Source organism: Mobula birostris, chromosome 5, assembly GCF_030028105.1.
Source record: "Mobula birostris isolate sMobBir1 chromosome 5, sMobBir1.hap1, whole genome shotgun sequence".
NCBI lineage: Eukaryota > Metazoa > Chordata > Chondrichthyes > Myliobatiformes > Myliobatidae > Mobula > Mobula birostris.
In genome coordinates this window covers 61,551,807-61,573,933 of record NC_092374.1, presented here as the reverse complement: position 1 = coordinate 61,573,933, position 22,127 = coordinate 61,551,807, and the positions used below count along the sequence as shown (strand labels likewise).

General features: G+C 38.2%; 1 protein-coding gene across 7 annotated transcripts in view; it reads left to right on the top strand.

Annotated features, from left to right (window-relative positions):
• The window catches only part of aptx (aprataxin), a 28,118-nt gene that overhangs the window by 3,797 nt on the left and 2,194 nt on the right, over window positions 1-22,127 (top strand). For 4 of the 7 annotated variants that reach the window (XM_072258130.1, XM_072258132.1, XM_072258134.1 and 1 more), the window contains 6 exons: window positions 2,072-2,205; window positions 8,997-9,043; window positions 12,019-12,360; window positions 12,999-13,058; window positions 14,444-14,670; window positions 21,953-22,056. In XM_072258130.1, coding sequence (XP_072114231.1) covers window positions 2,076-2,205; window positions 8,997-9,043; window positions 12,019-12,360; window positions 12,999-13,058; window positions 14,444-14,670; window positions 21,953-22,056 — 910 coding nt within the window. In that variant the 5' untranslated portion in view covers window positions 2,072-2,075. Of the gene's footprint in view, window positions 1-116; window positions 277-2,071; window positions 2,206-8,996; window positions 9,044-12,018; window positions 12,361-12,998; window positions 13,059-14,443; window positions 14,671-21,952; window positions 22,057-22,127 lie in introns of those variants that run through there. The other 3 variants (XM_072258133.1, XM_072258135.1, XM_072258136.1) reach the window with 3 other exon arrangements.

The window sequence follows — 22,127 nt, the reverse complement described above, 5'->3', positions numbered from 1 at the left end:
GCATTGACAAGCAGATGAACCTAATATATTGGCCTCTGAGTTGCGTTGCTCAACTGACAAGTTACATGGTACACATGTACCTTTTTAAGGGAAGCTGTTGTGTTTCATTTAAGTTGCTGGTTTTGTATTGTGTGTTAAAGAGAACTTATGAAACCATGGTGAAAATCTAAATTATTGAAACATTTAATAATTATGTAGCAGAGATCTCTTTGGTGTAGTTACAGGCCTCAAAGCACTTAGCAGAAGTGATTATCAAATAAAGGAAGCAAAAACAAGGTTGGTTGAACTGATCTTACTCTTAATAATTTCTCCTTTGGCTCCTCCCACTTCCTCCAAACTAAAGGTGTAGCTATGCGCATCTGTATGGGTCCTAGCTATGCCTGCCTTTTTGTTGGGTTTGTGGAGCAATCTATGTTCCGTGCCTATTCTGGTATCTGTCCCCCACTTTTCCTTCACTACATCGACGACTGCATTGCAGAACTTGTTCACTTTATTAACTTTGCCTCCAACTTTCACCCTGCCCTCAAGTTTACCTGGTCCATTTCCGACACCTCCCTCCCCTTTCTAGATCTTTCTGTCTCTGTCCCTGGAGACAGCTTATCCACTGATGTCTACTATAAGCCTACTGACTCTCACAGCTATCTGGACTATTCCTCTTCTCACCCTGTCTCTTGCAAAAATGCCATCCCCTTCTCGCAATTCCTCCGTCTCCGCCACATCTGCTCTCAGGATGAGGCTTTTCATTCTAGGACGAGGGAGATGTCTTCCTTTTTTAAAGAAAGGGGCTTCCCTTCCTCCACTATCAACTCTGCTCTTAAACGCATCTCCCCCATTTCACATACATCTGCTCTCACTCCATCCTCCCGCCACCCCACTAGGAATAGGGTTCCCCTGGTTCTCACCTACCACCCCGCTAGCCTCCGGGTCCAACATATTATTCTCCGTAACTTCCGCCACCTCCAACGGGATCCCACCACTAAGCACATCTTTCCCTCCCCCCCTCTCTCTGCATTCCGCAGGGATCGCTCCCTACACAGCTCCCTTGTCCATTCGTTCCCCCCCATCCCTCCCCACTGATCTCCCTCCTGGCACTTATCCGTGTAAGCGGAACAAGTGCTACACATGCCCTTACACTTCCTCCCTTACCACCATTCAGGGCCCCAAACAGTCCTTCCAGGTGAGGCAACACTTCACCTGTGAGTCGACTGGGGTGATATACTGCGTCCGGTGCTCCCGATGTGGCCTTTTATATATTGGCGAGACCCGACGCAGACTGGGAGACCACTTTGCTGAACGCCTACGCTCTGTCCGCCAGAGAAAGCAGGATCTCCCAGTGGCCACACATTTTTAATTCCACATCCCATTCCCATTCTGACATGTCTATCCACGGCCTCCTCTACTGTAAAGATGAAGCCACACTCAGGTTGGAGGAACAACACCTTATATTCCGTCTGGGTAGCCTCCAACCTGATGGCATGAACATCGACTTCTCTAACTTCCGCTAAGGCCCCACCTCCCCCTGGTACCCCATCTGTTATTTATTTCTACACACACATTCTTTCTCTCACTCTCCTTTTTCTCCCTCTGTCCCTCTGAATATACCTCTTGCCCATCCTCTGGGACCCCCCCCCCCCACCTCCTTGTCTTTCTTCCCGGACCTCCTGTCCCATGATCCTCTCGTATCCCCTTTTGCCTATCACCTGTCCAGCTCTTGGCTCCATCCCTCCCCCTCCTGTCTTCTCCTATCATTTTGGATCTCCCCCTCCCCCTCCAACTTTCAAATCCCTTACTCACTCTTCTTTCAGTTAGTCCTGACGAAGGGTCTCGGCCTGAAATGTCGACTGCACCTCTTCCTACAGATGCTGCCTGGCCTGCTGCGTTCACCAGCAACTTTGATGTGTGTTGGTTGAACTGACCTGGCCAAGGAGAGTTGGGGAAGTTTCTGATGGGAATTTCAAACTTTGGGGCAAAGCAGCTGAAGCCAGTTGTTGCACAAGGAAAAACAAGTGGTTTAGGGTGTCAAAAAGATTTTGATAGATATATGACTAATCCTCATTTTCTCCCCCTCCAGTATAATGCGGGTTTGTTGGCTTGTGAGTAAAGACGGAAGGCACCAACCAATACGCCTTGCACACTCTACCTGTGTATTCATTGGACGGAGTCCAGTGACCAAAATTACAGATAAAAAATGTTCCCGGCAGCAAGGTCAGTGGAGAAGTATAGATTACTTTTGCAGGTCATTGTGAGGTACAAATCTTAAGATCTGTTGTTATTTGGAACATTGGTTCAGTTCTCAGATGCCGGTGAAGAGAATGCAAAATTAACTGAGCTGGATGTTCCTTACCCAGATGTTTGAGTTTATTATTTGTATGCGATTGTATGCAAATGCATGCGATTAATTGAATTTGTACAGAAAATCCTAGATTTTCTTTTCCAATTTTTTTATTGGTTTCTATATAGAAGAATACAGAGTTGAAGAGAATACATATTATAAAACAAAAGAAAAAATATAATACTAGATATAGTATATTGAATCACATTAACGATCTCCTTACTCTATATTCACATAGATTAGATTAATTCGTGTATTAGAATATAAACAATTTTATTAAAAAAAGAGATCTACACCCACTACCAAAGTCGAAGCTGTTTGGGGGAAAAAAAACTTAACAGATAATAAAATATGCTATTAACCAACTTCTGTACTTTTAACAAGAAGTCAAAGATTATGAAAATAATTTTAAAATGGCCCCCACAAATTTTGAAAATCTTGGTTAGTTTCAGAAATTGAACAAAGAATCTTTTCTAAGTTTAGGCATGCCATAACATCACGTAACCGCTGAGCATGATTAGGTGAAACAGCATCCTTCCATTTAAATAAAAGTGCCCTCCTAGCCATAAGAGAGATAAAAGCCAGAATGTGCAAATCAGATGTCTTCAAAATGATATCTTTTCTTCCAACAATACCAAATAGAGCAGTCAAAGGATTAGGCTTAAAATTTACTTTAAAGAGTACAGAAAAAGTTTCGAATACTTCCTTCCAATATTTTCCAAGGCTTGGGCATGTCCAAAACATATGAATAAGTGAAGCTTCTCCATTGTTACAGCTATCACAGTAGGGAGATATAGCCATATAAAAATGAGATAACTTATCCTTGGTCATATAAGCCCTATGAACCACTTTAAATTGTAGGAGGGAATGACGAGCACATAACGATGAAGTATTAACCAATTTAAAAATCTCATTCCAAGTTTCTTCAGAAATTGAGGTCTGTAAATCTTGTTCCCAAAGATTTTTGATTTTGTCTAAAGAATCATTTCTCATTCCCAACAACATATAAATATTGGATATTGAACCATTATGGAATGATTTCATATTAAGAATTTCATCTAATACGTTCTCATCAGGACTATTAGGAAATGTATATAATTGAGATTGCAGAAAATCTCTAATTTGTAAGTACTGAAAAAATGGGTTTTTGGTAAACTATATTTAGTTAACAATTGTTTGAACGAAGAAAGACTTCCTCCAACAAACAGATCCCGGAAACATATAATGCCCAATCTTTCACATTGTTAAAAAGCTACATCAGTCATAGAAAGCTTAAAAATTAAAAAAAAATGGGACTAGAAAGGGAGAATCTTAAACCAAAGTGTTTTCTAAATTGTATCCAAATCCTCAAAATATGTTTGATTACCACATTTTCAGTTATCTTACTTAAGGATAAAGGAAGTGAAGATCCCAAAAAAGAGATAATAGAAAATTTATTAACCGAGTTAGCTTCTAAAGAAACCCACCCAGGACAGTCCTCATGATTAATATAGTATAACCAAAATGTAAAATTCTGTATATTAGCTGCCCAGTAATAAAACCTAAAATTTGGTAAAGCTAAACCTCTATTCTTTTTGACTTTCTGGAGATGGACTTTATTCAATCGAGGACATTTATTTTTCCATATGTAGGAGGATAAAATAGAGTCCAGAGAGTCAATAAAGGATTTAGGAGTAAAAACGGGTAACACCTGAAAGAGGTACATAAATTAAGGTAAAACATTTATTTTAATAGAATTAATTCGACCAATCAATGATAATGAAAAGGGCGACCAACTTGATAATGTTCTTTTTATATAATTTAATAAAATAAGAAAATTTTCTTTAAATAAGTATTTATAATTTTTAGTAATTGTTACACCCTAATAAGAATTGGTTTCTTGCAATTTTAAAAAGGTTAATATCAGTTAATGGCAAATTATTCAAAGGAAAACGTTCACTCTTGTGTAGGTTCAGTTTATATCCAGAAACCTGACTAAAACAAGATAGTAAAGAAAGCACAGAAGGTAATGAAGTTTCAACATTAGAAATGTAAAGCAATAAATCATCAGCATAAAGTGAAACTTTGTGGATAGTACCCTTCCGGAAAATACCAGTGATATCATTAGATTCTCGATAAGCAATAGCTAAAGGTTCTAAAGCCAGGTCAAAAAGCAAAGGACACAAAGGGCAACCTTGTCTGGTTCCACGCTGAAGTTCAAATGGTTTAGAATTCTGAGAATTAGTAAGAACCCAAGCAAAACGGGATAAATACAATAATTTAATCCATTGAATAAAGTCGGACCCAAAATTAAATTTTTTCTATGATTTTAAATAAATAATGCCATTCAACTGGATCAAAAGCCTTCTCAGCGTCTAAGTATATCACACACTCCGATATCTCCTTAGAAGGAGAATAAATAACATTTAATAATCGATGAATATTAAAATGAGAATATTGATTTTTAATAAAACCAGTCTGATCATCAGAAATGATAGATGGTAAGATATTTTCCATCCTACAGGCCAGAACTTTAGATAGAATTTTAGCATCAACTTTAAGTAAGGAAGTTGGTCTATATGAAGAACATTCAGTTGGGTTCTTATTTTTTCTTAAGGATAAGGGAAATAGAAGCTTCGTAAAAAGATTGCGGCAACCTACCTGACTTAAAAGAATCTGAAGGAACTGAACATAAATGAGGTATAAGCAAAGAAGAAAAAGCCTTATAAAATTCTCCAGAAAATCCTTCAGAACCTGGAGCTTTCCCTGAATGCAGTGAACGTACAGCTTCGGCTATTTCTTCATGAGAAATACATTGATCCAACTGTTTTCAGTTATCAACAGAAAGCGTGGAGATATTTATTTGGTCTAAAAAATTATCCATTACAGTATTATCTTTAAGAAGATCAGAACTATAAAGTTTGGAATAAAATCCTCTAAAAGTATTATTTATTTCTAAATGATCAATTGTCCTAATACCATTAGCTTTATAAATTTCTTTAATCTGTCGTTTAGCACTAGAAGTTTTAATTTGGTTAGCCAATAATTTACCTGTTTTATCTCCGTGAATATAAAATTGACTTTTATCCTTTAGGAGTTGGGTTTCAATAGGATATGTTAATAAAAAATCATACTTAGTTTTAATTTCAACCCGACTTTTATATAAAACAGGATCTGAAGTCAAAGCATATTTTTCATCTAATTGTTTCAGCTGATTGACTAAATTGATCCTCTTTATTAGCTTTTTCTTAACACTTGCAGTATAAGAAATGATTTGTCCTCTAATATATGCTTTAAAGGCATCCCATATGACAAGACTAGAAGTCTCCTCCACCGTATTCTCTTCAAAAAGAAGTAATTTGCCTCTCCAAGAACTTTAAGGAATCCTTGTCAAATAACAAAGTTAAATTAAAATGCCAGAATCTGTTTGAGGAAAACCAGGAAGATTTATGGATAAAAGCACAGGAGCATGATCAGAGATAGCAATCTGTTTATATTCACAGGATCGAACTAATGGACTCATTTGGTTATCAATAAAAAAAAGTCAATTCTGGAATACGTATGATGAACATGAGAGAAAAATGAGTATTCTCTATCTGCTGGATGTAAGAAACACCATATATCAACAATACCACATTTGGTTAGAAATGAATGGATAAACGAAGCTGATTTATTAAGTGTGGCTGGTTTAGAAGAAGACCGATCTAAAACTTGATCTAACCAGCAATTAAAGTCTCCTGCCATCACCAATGAGTACAGACTTAGGTCAGGCAAAAATGAAAAAAAAATGCTCAAAGCATCCTGGATCATCTATATTTGGGGCATAAATATAAGCAAATTATCAACAATTTATTCTCTAATTTCCCTGATACTATAACAAATCGTCCATTAGTATCAGAAACAGCCTTGTATTGAACAAAGGGAACTGTATTTTCCATAAAAATCAAAACTCCTCTAGCTTTGGCCTGAAAACTTGAACGAAAGTGCAATCCTCTCCATCGGCTAAAAAGGCATGAGTTATCAGAATTGCATATGTGTGTTTCTTGTATATAAAAAAAAATTTGAACCTTAAATTTTTTAATATAAGCAGGAATCTTATTTCGTTTCAAAGGATGATTTAATCCTTTCACGTTAAGACTAAGTAACTTAGTATTATAATCCATTCTATTATTATTTTTAAAAAGTAAAAGGGTAATCCTTAAAAAGATTACTAAAACTAAACAATGACCTATGAGATAAGGAAACCAAACAACAGGTTTGACTAAAAATCCCAAACAGCTTCCAAGAAAAAAAACCCAAACACCCTCCCCCCTCCCAAAGAGAGAAAGTCAACACCTACAACTAATAACGACATCCCCCCAAAAATCCTGCTGGCTTAGCTCCAAATAAATTACAAGGTTAGAATATTCCAACCTAGTCAAAACAACAGATAATAAAGACAGTTAATTCTGGTATCAAAAACGCTAGAAAAGTAATATAAAATAAGATGTACACACAGAATATTGGCTCATTAAAATCTTATTCTCAAAGTAAAACTTTAAGAGGTTCTAAAAGAAAATTGACTACAAGATTCACCAGAGGCAAAATACACAATTATTCATGTAAGTTTTTGCAAAACAGCTCTAACATGACACTTTTAAACTTAGCAGACAAAGTAATAGTACATTAAAGTTTTATTCTCAAAATAAATCCTTAAAATGTTCAAAAAGGAAGAGTTAAGTACAAAGTTTAGCAAAGGTAAAATAAACAGTTATTCATGTAACAAATAATAAGCAGTCACTTTACTGACTCTAAATATTCCTGAGCCTGGAGACTCGAATGGAACCATTTTTGCGATCCACCCTGCAGTGTAATTCTGAACTTCGCCGGATACCATAGAGAAGGTTTAAGATCCTTGTTGTAGAACTCTGACATGACACTTTTAAATTTAGCATGTTCCCTTATAATCTCTGCTGAGAAATCTTCGAGGATTCTAATCTTTTTTCCATTAAAATCAATCATACCTTTCTGACGAGATTAATGAATTATATTGTCCTTTGTTTGGAACTCATAAAAAATGATTTCCACTGAACAAGGTTTGCTTGCAAACATTCTGTTCCCAGGTATTCTGTGTGCTTGGTCAATCATTGGTGTCGATTTTAAAATACCAGTAAATAACTGAACCAGAAAGTTGGGAAAAAATTCCGTAGGACGATCACCTTCAGTTAATTCTTCGAGACCAAGAATTCGTACGTTATTCCTTCTGCTTCTGTTTTCTAAATCAGTAATCTTCTGTAGTTCATTGTTAACCTTGGATTGTTTTTCATAACGCTTTTGCAGGTCGTCCATTTTCTCATCCAGAATCGACAGGGTTTCTTCATTCTCTTTTATTCGTTTATCGTGGTCAGTTAAAGTTTCTTGAATAGAATCCAGCTTTGTACTTAATTTAGATTATGAGGACACTCAGTCCTTGTTTATTGTCATTTAGAAATGCATGCATTAAAAAATGATTTATCAGAAAAAAAAAGGACAAACCAAGACTAAAGCTGACAAAACGACATAGTTATAACATATAGTTACAACAATGCAAAACAATACCGTAATTTGATAAAGAGCAGACCATGGGCACGGTAAAAAAAAGTCTCAAAGTCCCCGACCGACTCATCATCTCACACAGATGGTAGAAGGAAGAAGCTCTCCCTGCCTTGAGCCTCCAAGCGCCGACAACTTGCCGATGCATTGGAAGCACCCAATTGCAGCTGACTCTGAGTCCATCTGAAGACTTTGAGCCTCTGACCAGCCCCTCTGATACAGCCTCTCCGAGCACCATCCTCTGCCGAGCGCTTTGACCCCGCCCTGACCGCCAAGCGACAAGCAAAGCCGAGGACTCGGGGCGTTCTCCGGAGATTCCGGACCACACAGTAGCAGCAGCAGCGAAGCAGGCATTTCAGAAGTTTCTCCAGATGTTCCTCCGTGCTCTTAAGTCCATCTCCATCAAATCAGGATTGTGCACGGCACCCTACTTGACAAATAACAGATATCACCACCGGAGTGGCCGCTGTGAGCTGCGTTGCGTCGCCATCTTCTCCTCTCTCTGAAAATTTTCTGAAATCCTCTCTGAAATTGTTTAATTTCAGAGCCAAGTTGTTGAAACTCTTCGGAGAATTCCTTTCTGAATCACTGCAATTCCTTGGATGCTTCCTTTTTGTGCTTTTGCATCAATTCAGTAATAGAATTCAAAGATGTAGAGGAATCTTTTTTACCTTTAGCAGTTCTTGTAGTCATAGTGTCAAATCAGGTTGGAAAGTAAGTAAAGTAAACTAGGAGCAGCTGTAAAATGCTGTTATTCCATCCACCGCTAACAGGAAGTCCTCCAATCCTAGATTTTAAAACATCAGCAGAAGGTTGAGCAGGGCAATGATAATTATTTTTAGTCAAAATTGTTGGAATCTAGAATGCTTTATAAACAAGTGCTGATAAACTTGGAGATTTTAAAGGCAGCAAATGGGAGTTTGAGAATGAGTCAGGGTTTCAAAGAGCTAGTCAGGTATGATTGGCCAGCCTGTCTCTTTCTGTGATGAATAATTGTTGTGTCAGCAATGCCCTATATTGCTCTAATTTACGTAGATATTAAGGGAAGTAAAGGTAACTTTGAAGGCTTGAACAAAATTAATATATTAAGTGTTGATTTCTCTTTTCATTTCAGTACAGTTGAAAGCGGATTACAATAAAGGATTTGTCCTTGTTAAACAGGTATATGTACATTGTTCTATTGGTGTTGTACTTGTATATTCAATGTAAGTCCAATTATTTTTGACATGTTTTGATTGGAGAAACTGTTTCACTGACAGAATGCTTGATTCCTGGAAGAGAGGATAAGGATGATTGTAAAATAACAAACTGAGAGACTTTGCATGAAAGGGTGATGGAAGCTCATTCAGTGAAAGTTTTAAAAAAGGATTGGATAAATACTCAGGAGTAATTTGCAGACTGTGAGGAAAGGGCAGTAATGGAAATTTATTGCTTCCTTGAAAGAGCTGTCCAATCCAGGTTCTACTGGTCCAATGGCTTCCTGTACTGTGATTCTGTAGAACAGGTTTTTGTACATTTCAGCCTTTGGCAATATTAAATTCTATTGTCAAATCATAAGCATAAACTGCAAACGAGAAATATGTCATATATGCTGTTTGAAAGATAAAGAAATTAAGGAAATAGGGAAATGTCAAAGGAGTTGAGGTGAGAGTAGAGCTGTCATAATCATTGAATGGCAGGACAGATCTGAGATGTCCTGATGAAGGGTCTCGGCCTGAAACGTCAACTGTACCTCTTCGTAGAGATGCTGCCTGGCCTGCTGCACTCACCAGCAACTTTGATGTGTGTTGCTTGAATTTCCAGCATCTGCAGAATTCCTGTTGTTTGAGATGGCCTATTTCTATTTTCTAATGTTACTGTTCTTGTTTTCTTATGTTTATCAATTTGCTTACCATGCATTTTTTTAATGAAAATCAAGCTGCTCAGTTAAGAATGTTGTTCAATGTGAGCATATTAATTGAAATACAGTGGGTTCCAGTTAAGAGGGACACACCAGGATCAGTATATTTTGATCCAATTAAGGTGGCTGTCTCAATTAGCCAGTTTCATGCAAATAGTTAAAAAGGTATAAAAAAGACAAAATAGGTTTAACTGAGTAAGAAATTATGAAATACAGAACAAATAAGGACACTACAGTACTATAAAACTCCCTAATAGTTATCGACGGAATTCATCCAGTGTACACAGCCATGTTCTTTTGATAGACTGTAAATAAACAAAATCAGCAGAGACACCTAGTGCAAATAATGGACTGCCTTCATACAGTGCTTTTGACAATTGCATCCTGCAAATCTTTATTTTCATTGTAACATTCAGATGATTGTCGATATATTCAAATTCTTCGTACTGCCTACCTGTTGAAGTAGTGAAATAATTTGATTTTCACTCCCGACCATTTCTAGCATCTCCAGGCCTGTTGCTTGAGACTTCAGTGAGTGAAACAGTTTTGAATTGTCTTACTGCTTATTTCTTACCAACCATCAGTGACAAAAATTACTGCTTTTGGAACACAAACACATGCAGCAGACACTATTTTAAAAACTATTTGCTCTAAGCACGGTGTAGTGTCTAACAGCTATGCAAGTGCACGTGACTGACACTGTTTTGAAACAGTTTGGCAACAGTCTTCTGTTCCAATCAAGCAGCATAGTGTCTCAAATAAACAGAGAAACCTGGCTATTTTCTCAATTAGTTTTTGGTCTTTAAGAGTTGTCCCAAATAAGAAGCTGCCCTGATTAACTAGAATCCACTGTATGAAAGTTTATGAATGTCTACAAGTTAAAAATGACTTTCTGCCTTATTTGTATAGCTGAAGTGGCACATTTTAAAATAATTTGGATAAGAATATTAGGAAATTAAATTAACAATACTCAACCATTCAGAAACAGCTTCTCCTTCTCCGTTGCCATCAGTTTTCTGAACAGTACATGAGCACTGCGTTGTTACTCCTTTTTGCACTATTCTGTAACTTATAGTAATACTAAGTCTTTGCTCTGTGTTACAGCCACAAAAACAAACAAATTTCACATGTTAGTTGGGCTGATTTTCCATATTCTGTTAAATCTGTCATCATTTTTTAAGGCTTACTGATTGCCTGTATTCTTAAACATATACCTGATGAGCTGTTGCCTGATCTGAGCTCCTCCAGCATTTTGTGTGTTGGTTTATTATTACTTTATCATGTATCTACTTATGAAATCTAGAGTATACCCATGGTGTGCCTAAAACCTTCTAACAGTGACTACCTGATGCGCACAAATAGGTCAAATCAGGAGATTGTCTATTGTGTGAACTGTAGCTTATCTTTGTCATCCCAGCAGATGGAAGCACTTTGTTTATAGGCGACAAAGAATAGAAGTTAAAAGCTCTGGAAAAAATGTGGCTCAGAAAATATTGGCTGGAATTTTGCCTGGATTGATTCTGTAATCCTGGATTGTTACTAATCCTGTAATTGATCCATAGTCTTGACATTGTTCTCGGACCACAGGAGCTGTCTCTTAGTGAATTCTGATTGCAGGTATTGTATGAAAAGATGATGGAAGCAAATTCACTGCTAATTTCAAACTACCATAATGGAACTAAGTAAATACTTGAGAAATAATTTGCAGGGCTGTGGGGTAAGAGCAGCTAGTAAGTTTTATTAGGCAGCTCTTTCAAGGAAAAAGCTAGTCAAGCATACTAGGTCATTGTCCTTTATTTCTTTGAAACTTATAACTTCAGTTTTTGCACCTGGTATTTAATGCTGTGAGCAATCAGAGGTTTGTATTTGGGTTTATAACAATGTTCCAAAGATTAGTGTTCAAATTAAAAGATTGTTCAATTAAATTTTACGTTGCAATTCAACAACTTCTCTTTTTATTGTAATGTCTATATTGACACTTCTGTATTCTAGTACTGGAATTCTTCAATTCAAAACGTTATTGGTATTTGCTGAATTGACAACTGATCAACATTTGTACACTACATAAATTGGATATGGGGGATCAGGTGGAAAAAGTACTTGATGTAGAAGAATCTTTTTGAATGGCAGAGTAGACTTGTAGAGGCAAATAGCCTATTCTGAGTTTCTGTGTTCTAAAATACTGGAAATGTTCAGTAGCTCTGGATACATTTTCTTTTCTTTGCTTCCTACAAAGTTGGGGATAAATCCAAGCGACGTCAATTCAGAAGATGTGGGGAAAGACAAGGAAGTGAAATTGAAGCCAGGACAGATTCTTCACCTCGTCAATCAGTTGTATCCATACACCATAAAGTTTGAAGAAGAAATCTTAGAAAAAAAGAAGCTGTCACCAAAGAGACCCCATGAAGAAATTTCTCTTAACAACAGCTCTGGCACATTGAACAAATGCCTTAAAACTGAGCACTCGAGTCCAAAGGAGCATGGCACACTTAATAACAAACTTGAAAGGAAGAAAGAGAAGACAAATGATGGACAAACAATGACGACAGCGAAGAGTGCAGAAATAACAGAAAAAAAAGTAATTGATGTATTTGGTTTAAATTGTTGCATGTTATCATCTGAACTTGGCCTTGCCCTTAATTTGCTTGTAAGGTTTACCATTTGGGAGCAGAGGTGCAGTGAACTATAGATGCACATAATAATCAGTATCTTTAGAGAGAGAAACTGTTAATATTTCAGAGTGATGACCTTGCATGTGAGCTTCCCAATGATGACACGAGCATGAATTATTAACTTAATTTCTTGCTCCAAAACCCCTTTCTAACCTGCTGAATGCTTCTCTTATTTTCTGTTTTTAGTTTAGGTCTCAGCAATCAATATTTTACCTTTGTGCAATTGAATCACTTACTATCTGCTCTTGAGTTCATGATTTTGATTTTATTTAGAAGTAGAGAGTACAATTATATCCCTGTGGTTTGATCCTGGGTAAAGGAGGAGTGGGACACTGTTTCTATTCACTCTCAAGGCTAGAATAGCTTGACATACATGTACAGGATCCCATGAGATAATAGTGTGCCACTTTGGCAGAATGTATATTTGAAGGTATAATTATAAGTGGCAATCTTGGTCCTGGTTATATATTTAAAAGTTCTATTAACATAATTACCTAATGACTGAGATAGTTATTATTTCCACCACCTAACTTTGCTTCTTCAGGATTTTCAGGGAATGTGGAGTCAAGGGCTAAAAGTCTCTATGCAGGATCCAAAATTGCAGGTATGTTTTTTTCTCCCAAAAAAATCTTAGATTTTTATAAAATGGTTTTCTTGTGCACTTGTACTAATAGCATTTCAAATTGTTTAATTGTTAGAAGGTTGTTAGAGGTGTGTAAAAATGATTAATCATGAAGTTAAATGAAATCTATAGAAAAAATAGAAATTTCATATTATCGAAGTTATACAACCTTAAGATTCATCTCCTTACTCATAGCCACAAAATAAAGAACCCTAATAGAACACATTAAAAATAACACCATCTAAACACCCAGCGTGCAGAGAAAGAGGGGGAGAATAAACAAATCATGCAAACAATAAAAGCAAGCAAACAGCATGCAGAACTGAAGTTCACAATGGCAGGCATCACTGTAGCCAATCCAGAAGTCCACTAGTTGCAGGCTACAGTCTCAGTCCAGCACAGAGATGAGCAAACTCTGTGGAGTAGCGAGCTGAACCGGCCTGTTTCTGGCCTCCAATCCTGACACCTCAACCTTTTCAATATGGCCCGCGCTTAAATCGCTGAAACCTCGGGTTGTTCCTCACCCATGGGCTCAGGCTCTATCACCTTGATACGGCCAGTACCTGACCTTTCTGATTCAGCTCAGCCTATAATTGATCAAGTCTCTGATTGATCCTCGACTTGCCTTGGCTCTGCTGCATCGAATTACCCGAGCTTTAACTTAAAACGGAATTGTTTGTATCTTATCTTGCATTACTATATTGCCTTTGATTTTGCTGAACTGTTCCGACTCATTAATCAATGTCTCTGTTTTGAATCTTTGGATTAAAAACAGAAAATGCTGAAAAAAGAAACAGTTGCAGGTCCAAGACCCTTTATTAGAACTGGGAAGGAAAGAAAACGAGTTACTTTTCAGTAGCTGAGAAGGTGGGAAGAACAAAAGGAACATTTCTGATAGGGTGAGACCAAATGAGTTGTTGTGCATCTTTTCTTTGGTATCTATTGATAATACCAGTGCTATGGGATATTCCCAACTGGTCAGGCTATTTCTATTGGAGAAAGAAAATCTGAGACAAAATCACAATTAAATAACTGGCAGAAATGGCCAGTTCTGATATTAAGAGGGTTAGCAAAAGTTGTAGAATTTAATATCAAGATACCCAGGTAGAAGAAGGGGTATTGATTCTCTCAGTCTTGTGTTGCTCTTGTTGTAGCAGTACAGGAGCCATTGGCAGCTTAGAATGGGATGGAGAAGTACAGTGGCTTGTGGACTGAATGCAAGTGTTCTCCAAAGCAACACATTATTTGCACTTGGCTTTTCCGGTGTAGACGAGATTACATGTGGTCACTTTTTCATGAAATATCTTGAGTTATTTTCCTAAATTGATTTATAGATGAATAAAAAAATAGTTTTCTTGCTCCTTCAGGTATATAAAGATGATACCGTTGTAGTAATTAAAGACAAATATCCGAAGGCTCGTTTTCACTGGCTGGTGTTACCATGGGAATCTATCTCCAGTTTGAAGGCTGTGAGAAAGGATCACTTAAATTTGCTTCAACACATGAATGAAGTTGGAGAAAAGCTGGTGAGAGAACGTGTGGATTCCAAAGCGTTAAGATTTCGATTGGGCTACCATGCTATACCAAGCATGAGGTAGGGAAAGATTTATGTTTTGCATGAACATCAGAGCTTCTTTGCTACGTTCACTCCATTTTTTTTTTGTTCTCTTGGTATCTTGTGCATCTGCATTAAAGGTGAAGACCAAAAGATATAAGAGCAGAATTAGGCCATTTGGCTCATCAGGTCTGCACAGCCATTTCATCATGGCTGATTGATTTTTCCCTCTCAGCCCCCATCTCGTGCTTTCTCCCCATACCTTTCTTGCCCTGACTAAGGATCTATCAACCTCTGCCTTAAATATACATAAAGGCTTAGCCTCCACAGCCACCTGTGGCAATGGATTCCACAGATTTATCAATGTCTGGCTAAAGAAATTTCTCCATCTCTGTTCTAAAAGGACTCCCCTCTATTCTGAGGCTGTGTCCTCTGGTCTTGGACTCCTTCACCACAGGAAACATCCTCTCCACATCCACCCTATCAAGGCCTTTCAACATTTGACAGGTTTCAATGAGGTCACCCCTCATTCTTCTGAACTCCAGTGAGTAGAAGGTCAGAGCCAGCCAATGCTCTTCATATGGCAAAACTTTCAATCCTGGAATCATTTTCATGAACCTCCTTGGAACCCCCTCCAATGTCAACACACCCTTTCTTTGATAGGGGGCCCAAACCTGCTCTCAATGCTCCAAATGAGGCCTCACCAGTGCTTTATAAAGCCTCAACATTACATCCTTGCTTTTATATTCTATTCCTTTTTGAAATGAATGCTAACATCGCATTTCCCTTCCTCACCACTGCTTTAACCTGCAAACTAACCTTTAGGGAATCTTGCATAAGGAGTCCCAAGTTCTTTGCACCTCAGATTTTTAAATTTCTCTCCATTTAGAAAATAGTCTACCCTTTCATTTCTTCTACCAAAATGCATGACCATACACTGTATTCCATCTGCCACTTCTTTGCCCATTCTTCTAATCTGTTTAAGTCCTTCTGTAGCCTCTTTACTTCCTTTACTGCCTGCCCCTCCACCAATCTTTGTGTCGTCTACAAACTTTGCCACAAAGCCATCCAAGTAATTGACATATATTGTGACAAGAACCTGTCCTAGCACAGACCCCTGTGGAATACCGGCAGCCAATCAGAAACAGCTCCCTTTATTCCCACTTTGCCTCATGGCAATCAACGCCTGCTTTATCCATGCTAGTATCTTTCCTGTAATAGTCTGGGCTCTTGTTAAGCAGCCTCATGTGTGGCACCTTGTCAAAGGCCTTCAGAAAATCCAGGTAAACAACACCCGCTGATTCTCCTTTGTCTGTCCTGCTTGATATTTCTGTAAAGAATTCCAACAGATTTGCCAGGCACGATTTTCCCTTAAGGAAACCGTGGTGGCCACAGCCTATTTTATCATGTGCCTCCTAGTACCCCGAAACTACATTATTAACAATTGACTCCAATATCTTTCCAAGCACTAAGGTCAGAGTAACTGGTCTATAATTTCCTTTTTTTTTTAACCTCTCTCCCTTCTTGAAGAGTGGAGTGACAATTGCAATTTTCCTTTCCTCTGGAACCATGCCAGAACCAATTGATTCTTGAAAGAGGATGCCTCCAGAATCTCTTCAGCCACCTCTTTCAGAAGCCTGGGGTGTTCACCATTTGGCTCAGGTGACTTTTCTACCTTCAGTCCTTTCAGTTTCCCAACAACCTTCTCCCTAGTATTGACAACTTCACACACTTCTGCCTCTGAGGATCTCAAACTTCCGGTATACTGCCAGTGTCTTTCACAGTGAAGACTGATGCAAAATAATTATTCAGCTCATCCGCCATTTTCTTGCCCCCCACTACTACCTGTCCAGTGTCATTTTCTAGTGGTCCAATATTCAGTCTCGCCTCTCATTTACTCCTCATGTATCTGAAGAAACTTTTGGTATCCTCTTTAATATTATTGCCTAGTTTATCTTCTTATTCAATCTTTTCGTTGATATGTTTTTTAGTTGCCTTCTGTTGGTTTTTAAAAGCTTTCTAATTCTAACTTCCCACTACTTTTTGCTGTATTAAATGCCCTCTCTTTGGCTTTTATGTTGGCTTTAACTTATCTTGTTAGCCACGGTTGTGTCATCTGGTCTTTAGAATACGTCTTCCTTGTTAGGATGTATATATCCTGCACCCGAATTGCTTCCAGAAATTCCAGCCATTGCTGCTTTTGTCATCATTCCTGCCAGTGTTCTTTACCAATCAACTTTGGTCAGCTCCTCTCTCATGCCTCTATAATTCCCCTTACTCCACTGTAATACTGATACATCTGACTTTAGCTGCTGCTTCTCAAATTGCATGTTGAATTCTATCATATTATGAAGACTTGTCCCTTAAGGGTTCTTTTACCTTAAGCTCTCTAATCAATTCTGATTCATTTCACAGCACCCAATCCAGAATAGCTGATTCCCTAGTGGGCTCAACCATGAGCTGCTCTAAAAGGCTATTTTGTAGGCATTCTAGAAACTCCCCCTCTTGGGATCCAGCACCAACCTGATTTTCCCAATCTACTTGCATGTTGCAAACGATTTGATTGGGGTTTCCTTAACTGCAGTTATTCTTTGTCTACAAATGGTTCAGCTTTTGATTTAATTTGCTATTCCAGCTAAAACAAGTACTTGCATTTGTAAAGGATCTTTAATGTAGCAAAACATCTTCATGGGTTTCACCTTGATGTCAACTGAAATTTGGCATTGAGATACATAATAGTGCAATTCTACATTGCCATCATAAGGTGCATCCTCACATCAGCCATTACTGTCTAGTTTGGTGCAGTATCGTCTCGCAATACACACAATCTACAGAAAACTTGTCAGGTCAGCAGTAAAGGTCATTGGCTGCAGTCTACTTGTATGCATCCACGACAAAGAAGCAGGCAGGAAAAATCTTACTTCTGGAATGCGCTTATAGGGCTATTAGAACAAAAATGTCAGTCCATCTTAAAAGTTCCTTCCCCAAGGCAGTTAATCTGATGAACTGTTCTATTACCCACCCCTCCATCACCAAAATCACTGTCTTGCACTTTACACACTTTAAACCACGTTTTATTATGCTATTTACATTGTAAATACCTGCTAGTATTTATATGCACGTTTTATTCTATATTTGTACTTCAATGTCTTTATTTTCATATAATTTATTTTTCATTGTTAAGTGTTTTTTGTTGCATGTCACGCTCTGATGAACATACCACAACAAATTCCTAATACATTGATACATATATAGTGTATAAAGCTGATCCTTGATCCTCATTCAGAATCAGGTATAATATCACTGGCATATGTCATGAGTGTGTTGTTTTGCAGCAGAAGTACAGTGTTATACGTATTAGAAACTGCATTATGTAAATAAAATTAAAAGTAGTGCAAAGGTTTAAAAAAGAAAAAAATATTGAGGTGTTGTACGTGGGGTCATTGTCCATCCAGAAATCTGATGGCAGAGGGGAACAAGCTGTTCCTAAAACATTAAGTCTGTGTCTTCAGACTTCCGTACCATTTCCTTGATGGTAGCAATGAGAAACGAGGGCATGTCCTGGGTGATGGGTGTCCTTAATGATGGGTGCCACCTTTTTGAGGCATCACCTTTGATGTTGTCCTAGTGCTGGGGAGGCTGCAACTCTGCAGCTTTTTCCAGTTCTGTGCAGTGGCCCCTCCAGATGGTGATGTAACCAGTTAGAATGCTCACCACGATGCCTCTGTAGAAATTTGCACAAGTCTTTAGCATACCAAGTTTCTCCAAACTCGGAATGAAATATAGCTGTTGTCATGCCTTATTTATAATTGAAATAAAATGTTGGGTCCAGGGTAGGTCTTCAAAGACGCCCTTTCCACTGCTGATCCCTCGATGAGGACTGGTGTGTGATCCCTCGACTTCTCCTTCCTGACGTCCATAATCAATTCCTTGGTGCAAGGTTTAAATAGTAGTGGGACAGATGGCTGAAAGCTTAGTCAAAACTGTAGATTGTAAATTGCATCTTCAATGAGAGATTGGTGAAGAGATTTCGGGATGGTTTTCCAGAGTTGAGAAATCAGGCAGCCTGTGGTACAGTCCCCAGCTGTAGTGTAATTTGAAATAGAGATTTGTTCATGTGGACAGAATTATAAAGTTAAATCGAGCAACATAGGCGACAACAGGGCTTTGCTTCCAGATGAGCGCAATGCAGTCTATGCTCACTTTGACCGTCAAAAGGAGGAACCCTCATGAACTCCCACAGCCTCTGATAATCCTGTGATTTTAGTCTCTGAGGCCAACGTGTGAGCAGCCTTCAGGAGGGTGAACCCACGAAAAGCATCCAGCCCAGACGGGGTACCCGGTGAAGTACTGAAAACCTCTGCTGATTAACTAGCTGGAGTGTTCACTGCCATCTTTAACCTCTCACTTCAGCAGTCTGAGATACCCACCTGTTTCAAGCAGGTTTCAATTATACAGGTGCCCAAGAAGAATGTCATGACCTGCCTCAGTGACTGTTGTCCATCCAGTAGCACTTACATCCACAAAGCTTAAATGTTTTGAGAGGTTGGTGATGAAACATATCAACTCCTGCCTGAGAAAAGACATAAATCCATTCCAATTTGCCTAACGGAGCAACATGTCCACAGTAGATACCACCTCTTTGGCACTTCATTCAGTTCTGGAAATCTGGACAACAAAATTGCATAAAACAGGTTGCTCTTTATTGACCCCAAATCAGCTTTCAATACTATCATCCCCTCAAAACTAATCAACAAACTCCTCAACCTTGGCTTCAATACCTTCTTATGCAATTGGATCCTCGATTTCCTCAGTCAGTTCGGATTGGCAACAACATCTCCCCCTCAATCTCTATGAGCACAGGTGCACCACAAGGCTGTGTGCTCAGCCTCATGCTCTACTCCCTTTACACTTGTGACTACATGGCTAAACACTGCTCCAATGCCATATTCAAGTTTGCTGGCGACACCACTGTCATAGGCTGAATCAAAGGTGGTGATAGATCAGCATATATGAGGGAGATTGAAAATTTGGCAGAGTGGTGCCATAACGGCAGCATCCTACTCAGTGTCAGCAAGACCATGGAGCTGATTATCAGCTTCAGGAGAGGGAAATCAGAGCTCCAGGAGTCGGCCCTCATCGGAGGGTCAGCAACCCAAATTCCTCGGTGTTATTATTTCGGAGGACCTGTCCTGGGCCCGGCACGGAAATGCAATTACGAAGAAAGCACGACAGCGCCTCTACTTGGGAGTTCGTGGAGATTTGATACGACATCTACAACTTTGACAAATTTCTGTAGATGTGTGGTGGAGAGTATATTGACTGAGCTGCATCACAGCCTGGTATGGAAACACCAATGCCCATGAACGGAAAGTCCTACAGAAACTAGGTGATACAGGCCAGTCCATCTCTGGTAACCCCCCACCCCCCCATTGAACACATCTGCATGAAAGAGGTAGATCAGGTACCCCCACCACCAGGTCCTGCTCTCTTCTTGCTGCTACCATCAGGAAAACGGTACAGATGCCTCAAGGACTCATACTACCAAGTTCAGAAAGAAGTATTACCCCTCAACCATCAAAAAGGGGTTAACTTCACTTACCCCATCATTGAAATGTTCCCACAATGGACTCACTTTCAAGGACTCTTCATTCCATGTTCTCTATTTATTATTTATTTATTATTATTATTATTATTATTTCTTTCTTTTTGTAGTTTCACAGTTTGTTGTCTTTTGCAACTGGGAGTGCCAAAAGTCTATGTTGCTATTTTCTCCTTTCACAATTGCTTTTTGCATTTTAAAAAATATTTAATTCAAGTTTTGTTCCAATAATTCTGCAGTAACCGCAACCAAAAAAGATAATCATTGTGTTCTTTTAAGTACGTTTGTATCGGTCTGCAAGTTACACTAACTCTAACTCCTGGAGTGCCTTGTTTCCCCAACAGTAACAGTCCTCCACATACAGTGACATACTTTGAAGCTACATTCACCAGCTTTCATAAGCAAGCTGCCTCTGCGTGTACTATTTGAGTGAAATGCTCTATTTTTGGTAAAACGTGCTGGTTATGGTGACCAAGGCATATTTACAAGCATCTCATGTTCTTCATTTAGTACCATGGCACCTTTATCATCTAACTGAACCGTAGGGCTTTGCATTAGTGCCAAACTCAAAGAAAGACAATGGGGTAAAATAGCATATTCTCTGCAGTGCTGCGTTGTTACACTGGACTAGAATTTAATCCATCATCATTATTTGTCTTAATTACCAAATGTATATGTTAATTATTTTCAAATTAGCTTCTTCCTCTAAATATTGTAAAATTGCACAATTTAATGTCAAGTACCTGAACGAGTGATAATGTTAGTCAATACGTTGGTGAGATAACTGCATCTTTTTTTCAGCAGTTGTTTCCCTGTAAAGCCAAATTTTATAATGCCAATATTACCAACAGTAAAATGGTTATAGTTCATAGTTTTTCAAGAATGCTATGAAGTAAAAACAGCAATACAAAATTACAGCTGAAAGCATTTCTGCTTGGTCTCTAAGTAAAACAAAGCCAATTTTGTTCTATTGCATGAGATGTCTGTATTTTTGTTTTGTAGTAAATCTCTTCTAATCAAGATTAATAGTATTGTGGAATTTATGTACAGATTTTATTTTTAAAAGACAAACCAAATATGAAATATAAGCAGGAGGTATTTGATCTCTAAAGCCCAATATCCAACCATTAATGCTATAATTTTTAATTTTGTATTTTTTTGTTGTAGTTCAGGGAAGTTTTCTTAGTGATTATTGTTTGGTGAAGTTGGATGTTTTCAATTGCTAAAAAAATCTTTGTACAAATGCATCCATTTTGGGTTTATAATAAATTATTATCTTAATTGGCAAAAAAGATTAAAACAAGAGTAAAACAATCAAAGATTCACAACTCTGAAGAAAATTCTCCCAATCTCAGCTTTAAATTTCAATTCCGTATCATGAGACTACACCACATAGTTCTACAACCTTGGGTCAAGGACAACAGCTTTGTGTTATTCAAACCATACATTCTCCTCTCAATTTTGTGTGTAATTGCATCAGGAAGATTGAAATAATGTTGGTCTAGACCAGGGGTACTAACCTGGGGTGTGCAGACCCCTTGCTTGGTATGTGTCCATGGCATAAAAAAGTTTGGGAACCCCTAGTCTAGACAACTTCTTGAATTATTGAGTTATTTTATAACCTCTTGAGTTAATTTTTGGGAACAGGTTGAATAGAAGTGAAATGTTTTTTTAACAGTTAAGCACCATTTCACTCTTTACTCCTTTTGTTTTTACTAGCCACATGCATCTCCATGTTATCAGCCAAGATTTTGACTCTCCCTGCTTGAAGACCAAAAAGCATTGGAATTCATTTAATACTGATTATTTCCTGGAATCCCAAGGTAAGAGGAGTATCCGTTTACTTCAATAGTTTAAATTCCACATTACTTGTATTCCTTGAGACGCTTATTCC